The following is a 7,302-nucleotide window of genomic DNA, read 5'->3' on the forward strand; positions in this document are numbered from 1 at the left end:
TGGTCTTCTTGGCCAGTTTTCATTTGGAGCATGCTAGCAAAGTTGAGCACAGCACAGAAATCCAGACAGCAACTCTGTGAGAAATGGGCGCTGGATAACTGAGAAACTCATTAGGAAACCTCAGATGGGGAACACATGGCCTAGTTGGCATAATTTATGAGGATATTTCCTATAAAATAAATTATTGGAAATTACATATTTCTTATGAGAAACTATAAAGTACTTTTTCCTTGTCTAAGCAAACTGTTACTTTTTTCCCTTTGGATGTAATCAAACAAATTGTTCAATTAACATATATGCAATTGAACCTATAGCCATTAAATTTTATTTACTTATTTATTTTCGTTTTTATGAGACAGGGTTTCTTTGTGTAGCCCTGGCTCTCCTGGAACTAGCTCTGTAGACCAGGCTGGCCTAGAACTCACATAGATCTGCCTGCCTCTGCCTCCTTCTGATATTAAAGGCATGAACCACCACCACCTGGCCATTATATTTATTTATAACACCGTGTATAACAGTGAGATAGAACAGTGAACTGCCAAATGTAGCTATTGAGTTGTAATTAGTTCTGTGATTCTTCTATGTTATCCATGAGATTGACCATTTTTCTCTAGTCAGTGACACTTGTAGACAGAGAATGCAAGAAGAAAGGACTGAAAAAATCTTTCATTTTGACAGGAAAACTCATACAGCCCTTATTATGTATATATCTATGGCTATGCACTGACTCAGGCAATCCTATAAGTTGCTGATGTTGGCTATAACAATTAAATATTCACAAGCACTATATGAACACATGCCCAAGAGCATGTATGAAATATGGAAGATGTGCTTTTTATCTATGGACACAGAATAGTGTGGTTTAAAATATTTAATTTATAGTCACTTGTAAAGTAGGTAAGTCAGTAGTGGAATAGGGTAGGAGGAGATGGAGAATGTACATGGCAGTAGCCTTTAAACTCTGAAGATGCCTCTTTCTTCCTAGCAGTTATATTTTAGGAAAGATTTGGAACCAAGAAAGTATATTTGTCCTTATTAAATGAAAATAAAAGCAAGTTATTTATGCCAGTGTTGAAAAGGTGAATGTAAACTGAGGAATGTAAAATTTTCATACAATGCCCAGCCTCACCACATCCTTAGATTAGTATAGCTTCATTGCTATGTTGGTCAAATAACTCATTGTTTCAATGAAAAACCATGTAGAAATGGGAACATTAGTCATGCTGCAATCTAAATTTCGAATTGGCGCTCTCCCTCTGAAACAGTGTCCAGGGAATATTGAAGTTAATGACTTGTACTCCTGTTGTCCTTTATCTGTATAAACAAAAGAGACACAGTACCTTGTTCTTCTGCCATGCCTTAAATTGAGAAAAATTTGGCATTGGAAAACTTTAATAATAAGAAAATCTTTGAACTAGGCTGTTGCCAGATCCCTCTGTTCATCACAACATCTGCAGCAACTGTCTTCTTTCTCTCTGCTTGGGAGACACAATGCCTGTTGGAGCATGATTCATCCCTCATCTTAAGAAATGCCTCAATCCCTCCCTTTTTTTTTTTTGTCTCTTCTTGATTCTTTCCCACTCTTGTTACATGAAGAAATAGCCGCCAGATTCAGTTTGTGTGGTTCCAAGTATGTCATGTTTTTGTTAAAATCAGTTGCTTGGTTTTAGTTGCCCTTCACGTTAGGTCAAGTGGCCTAATATCTGCACTTGTACTTGACTCTCACTGCTGATTTTTAGCAAACATCTATCTTCCATTTAGCATTTCTTGCTAGTTAAGTGTAGTTTGACAAGTGGCCGGGCCACTTTCAACACCATTCCACTCAAATAAAAATATGTCCTGGTTACATAAACAAGGGACTATGTTCTTCGGAAGGGCATATGAAACAACAATGCGTTATATATATATTTTTGTCAACTGAACAACAACAAAAATTGTTGAGAAGTCTTAATATCTGTTAAGAAAACTGGATATTTTCTTTATAACATCTACCATATTATTAAAAATTGATTAAGGAGTATTATTGACCTGTCTCATTGCATAGAGCATATACTGTGCTAAGTATATAAAACTCATACACAAACTGCTGAAACCATATCCATATCTTTAATAGCACCCAGCCACATAGTTTTCATTTCTTCCCATTTAAATGCACTGAATGTCTATAATTTAACACCTGTTAAATAAGCACGATCTTGTATTAGAGAAAGCAGTTAAAAATGTAACATGCTTTTTAAAATTTTATTTTATTTAATTAACATTGTAAAATTTTATTTTACATACCGACTACAGTTTCCCCTCCCTCCTCTCCTACCATTTCCCCCTCATTCACACCTACTTCCCCCTCCCATCCCCATCCACTCCAAAATGTAACATTCTTAACACACAACTTTGCAAAGATCCTGGTTCTTTATTAAATTCATTTTTAAAAACTTTGGTAAATCATAACCCACATTTCAGGATGTTGTCTTTTCATGTTTTTTTTTCCTGGTGATTTAGACACTGAGAAGAAAGAAGTTGATGATCATTATCATAAATTCTTCAAGGACAAACATCTAATAGATCAAATGCATTTTGACTGCTGGGGTTTGGTTAGCTTTTCTTTTAGAACTATCAGTCTTAGGACCTCAAGATGGCTCAAGATGGGTGTCTTCTTTTTCTTTTTCCTTTCTTTCTTTTCTTTCCTTTCTTTCTTTCTTTCTTTTTTTTTTTTTGTGTTTTCGAGACAGGGTTTCAATGTAGCTTTGGAGGCTTTTCTGGAATTAGCTCTTGTAGATCAGGCTGGTCTCAAACTCACAGAGAGCCATCCACCTGCTTCTGCCTCTATAGTGATGGGATTAAAGATGTGTGCCACCAACGCTCGGCTTGATTACATTTTTGAAAATATTGTATACATAAATATTACTAAGTTATTTAATTTAAATATTTTGTTGATTTAGAATTACTAAGCCACAAGAGAAACAAATGCAATTTAGTTCAAGATAAATATATGCATTATCCTATAATTCTTTTATTTCCACAGTACTTACAGGAATATACATTAGTTTTTGTTACCAAATACAAGGGAGTGGTCCTGAAAGCCCACAAGTTGCTGAATTTCTTAATAATATATCATTTAACTGAGAATGTAGAATTTTACTTACATAAAATTTGCATTACTGAGAAATGGACATGTCAATAGTAAATATTGAATTATATTTAAGAGATGGATGGCTACATATTTGACCATTCCTCTTCTTTTAATACTAAAACATGAAAGAAGACAGGAAAAATTTATTTTCTTCTTAAGTCATAGCATATAAGACACTTCCCAGCATGCCAAAGCTGCATCCCCAAAGCTGTACCCACAAAGCCATAGTCTCCTATAAATCAGTACTGGTTGCAGAATGTTTGGAGTTTGGAGAGGGAAGAAGAAAAGAAACAAGACAGACTTTATAAAATATTTAATATTTTATATTTAATAATAATAATATTTAATATTTAATACGAGAGTAGAAAGCTAACTATATATCCTTAACATCCAAGGATGTTAAGAGTACATGAATAGCTGGGAAATTTTTAGATCCTTATGGAGGGGCATAAAAATTGGTCAAAAATTAGATAACATCTTGGTAAAACCTAATCATACAATGATCACTTAGGCAAACATATATTATGCCACTGGGATAGGGCAAATATTTCATGACCTAAAAATGGCCAATCTCTAGCCACACACACTTTTCAGACCTGATAGTATAAAAGTGATAGTTTCTGAGATGGAGCTGAATATTTTTATTTGTGTTTAATGATTCAGTATAAAAAAGACTTTCTAGTGTTCTAAGTTCAATCAGAATCAGTGTCCTTATATCTGACACAACTAGTCATAATCTCAAATTTCAGCCAGGAAAGAAAGTCATTAAACTTCACGTTTGTTTTAAGAAAGAAAGATATAGGGGAAGGAGATGGAGTTAAGAGAATATGCTGCACATGCAGAGGACCAGGTTCATGTCCCAGTATCCACATGATGGCTCAAAACATTGTGACTACAATTCTGGGCACCTAATACACTCTTCTGGCCTTGTTCAGTACCAGGCATGCATGCACATGATGCACTCAAAAACATTCAGACAAAGTAATCATGCACATAAAGTAAAAACAATAAATCCTTGAAAATACTTTAAAAAGCAAAGAGAGATAAAATATGCAGAAGTGGAGTAGTAATATTCCTTAGCATTTTTTGCAATAACTTTTGTCCAATCTAATGCATTACATTATTTTCAGAAGTAAGGTCTGTGAACTATTATTTTCAAAAAGCAGCACAATTTTAGGATGCAATAATCATTCAATAAAAGCTACTGTTAATGATGATGATAGCACGATTCCTCCTGTCGCTATATTCTTTTTGTTTGCTTATTTCCTCAGTTCCTATATACTCTCAACACTTACACTCTCATTTCAGTTAGGTATTGATATAAAATCATATATACATATTATGTTGAATATGAAAGGTATAGATGAATTGTGTTTGACAAGAATACATATACTATATTTGGATTATTACAGCTTTAAAGAGAAGACAGAATAAACTATTAAAATTTTGATTATTATTTAAAAAATTAAAGTTTTAATTAAATAAAAAGTACAGATATTGATTGCAATATTTCTCTAATATGAAAATGTTTTACTTAAAATTCGTGCGTTGTATGTGTATGTGTGGTACCGGGGACCGAATTTAGGGCATCACACATGCTAAGCAAACAACTTACCAAGGAGCTAAATCTCTCTTGCTTCTTTACTTTTTACTTGACACAAAGTATCAGTAAGATGTTCAGGCTGGCCTGAGCTTATTCAGAACTAGCATTCAGGTGGGCTTTGACCTTGAAATCTTCCTGCCTCGGTTTCACGAGCAGTTAAAAGTATAGACCAGGGCCACTTGGCCTTCCTTTCCAATTTAAAATACAAACCCTTTCTGCAAAACATTTTTGCTGTGCTTCAAGTAGAATCTCAACTAATGGGTTGTCCTTACTGTTTCTGTTTCTTGTTGACTGATAGGTTCAAGCAATTCTGAGAAGAAACTGGAACCAATATAAAATCCAGTTTGGAAATGGCTTTTCCCACTCTGATGCTCTCCGCAGTGCATCCTACACAGTGTCAACAATCAGTGATATCCCAGGGTACAGTCACGACTGTCCCACTGAACACTTAAATGGAAAAAGCATCCAGGATATTGAAAATGTCACCTTAAAGCCAGAGAAAATGTATGATCTAGTCATGTGAAAATAGAGAGAGCTCACCTGTTTTGTGCCACTTGAACAAACAATGTTATAATCAGAAGATTTAGTAGCAAATGGATTTCTTGGATGCCACGAAGGAAGCCCTCAAATGAAATGAGATGTGTGATGCTCAATGCTTAACAACCCTCTCTATGGCGGGGGGTTGGGGGGGGGGAAGCCTCAACTGATAATGTTGGCCAGTAAATACTCCCACTGTAGCTGATTTCAAGTTACCAGCCTGATATCACTGAATGTGGAACTGGAAAGAAGATAAGCACAATCAGCTCTTGGAAGCTGACACGCTGGAACCCGCACAACCCTGCATGCTCTCACAAATGGATGACGACTGTGCACATTCACACCCATACTGACCAGAGCTCTGCTATTCTCACCTGAGGAGACCTCACTCAGTCTTACAGACATGAAAAGAAATTTGGTTTTTGTTTGTTATGCAACTCTCTGTCCTATTGTCATTTGGTGTCAGTGAATGGTTTGCCCAGAAAAGACTCCAACCCACTTTTTTTAACTTCTCTAATGGACTAGATTATCATTATCTCTGTAATTTCATGTTCTTTTCTTTAAGAAAAGCAGCTGAACAGAATTCCTATGGGTTTCTCAGTTGCTGCTACATACGGTTGTATCCTGTATCCTGTAACCATTTTGACACTTGGTGAGCAAAGCCTACAATTTGAAATCCTTTTCTGAATCACTAGAGAGACATATTGGTGGAAGCTGCAAACACTGCCAGTTAAAGAGAAATCTTACCGCAGGCACAGGAGGAAATCGGTTTTCCTGAATCTGTAAATAGAAACTTTGGCCTTTCCATTTCTACTGTGTAGACAAGTGAGCAATCATTTTACATGAAGGAAATCAATGAAGGATTTCTTTTTATCTTCTAAATCAGAGATAGATAGATAGATAAGGAGAGAGGATTGCGGTGCAAAAAAAAAAAAAAAAAAAAAAAAAAAAAACAACCAACCAACCAACCAACCAAACAAACAAACAAAAAAAACCCTGTAAATACTCTGTCATTTTATTTTATTGTTTCAATTAAAAACATAACCTAGGTAACTTAGAAAGCAAATAGATAATGTAGCATCATCTGCAGTTTATTATCTGATACTGTATCTGGGCTGATTTTATGGTAGAGTCTTGAATTCTATATTTGGTAAATATTTTAAGGACAACCAGATACCAGCATCAGAAGTTTGAGAACTAAGAACAAACCCTGAAGTATCAGTGATAAGATATGAAATATTTATTTAAAAATTCAAAGCCATAATTTTACAAACATATTATCTTTGGTGTGCTGCCATATTTCTTCTTTGATTTTGATGATGATTTACTGAAATCAGAAATTTTTTAACAATTACAGCAAGGAAAGCTAGTCTGCTACATGTGTGGACTTTAATTTACTAAAATACAAGTTTACTTACTTTTACTAAATGAAGATAAATGGTTTTGAAAAAAGACCCAGGTTATTTTTTTAATGAACCATAGAGGAATTTTATCTATACGATATGCACTGTTTCAGTATTTCAGTAGACTACCACAGATGATAATACAAGCCAGAGAGAGCCTTGAGGAGGAACTGTCAGGCATTTAAGTAATAATTAAATTAAGACAGAAGAAAGTCGTTCATGAGTAAAGCAACATATTAATGGATTCAGGTTTTCTAATATTGCTTTGTTTTGGACTTTTTGCAGAACAAAATTGCCTTCAATTAGTAAAAGTCAGTTTGGGAAAAGTCATATATGCTTTTTGAAGTATGTCAGTCAGGTTACAATGGGTGAAAGTAAAGATTTAGTCATTACTAATAGTGTGTTATGCTTCAATAGTTGTTTAAATTGTCAAGGAAAACAATTCAAATGATCAAGAACGGTCGTATTAGGTGATCTGATAGATATATTTGTAATTTGTCTATACAGGCAAAATTGTTACTAAGGTAGTTTCAATTTTGTGGATTTATAGCAAGTCATCATTAAAAAGGAATGCTGATTGTTCCGAACTTTCATTTGCCAAAACTGTATAAAACTTCCTTTTATGACAC

The 7,302-nt window shown here is 34.6% G+C and overlaps 1 protein-coding gene across 2 annotated transcripts in view; it reads left to right on the plus strand.

The window, feature by feature from the left end:
• The window catches only part of Calcrl (calcitonin receptor like receptor), a 90,322-nt gene extending 84,901 nt beyond the window's left edge, over window positions 1-5,421 (plus strand). For both annotated transcript variants that reach the window (XM_051184368.1, XM_051184369.1), the window contains one exon: window positions 5,032-5,421. In XM_051184368.1, coding sequence (XP_051040325.1) covers window positions 5,032-5,256 — 225 coding nt within the window. In that variant the 3' untranslated portion in view covers window positions 5,257-5,421. The remainder of the gene's footprint in view (window positions 1-5,031) is intronic.
• The last annotated feature ends 1,881 nt before the right edge of the window (window positions 5,422-7,302 follow it).

This window comes from Phodopus roborovskii, unplaced genomic scaffold (assembly GCF_943737965.1).
Source record: "Phodopus roborovskii unplaced genomic scaffold, PHOROB, whole genome shotgun sequence".
Lineage (NCBI taxonomy): Eukaryota > Metazoa > Chordata > Mammalia > Rodentia > Cricetidae > Phodopus > Phodopus roborovskii.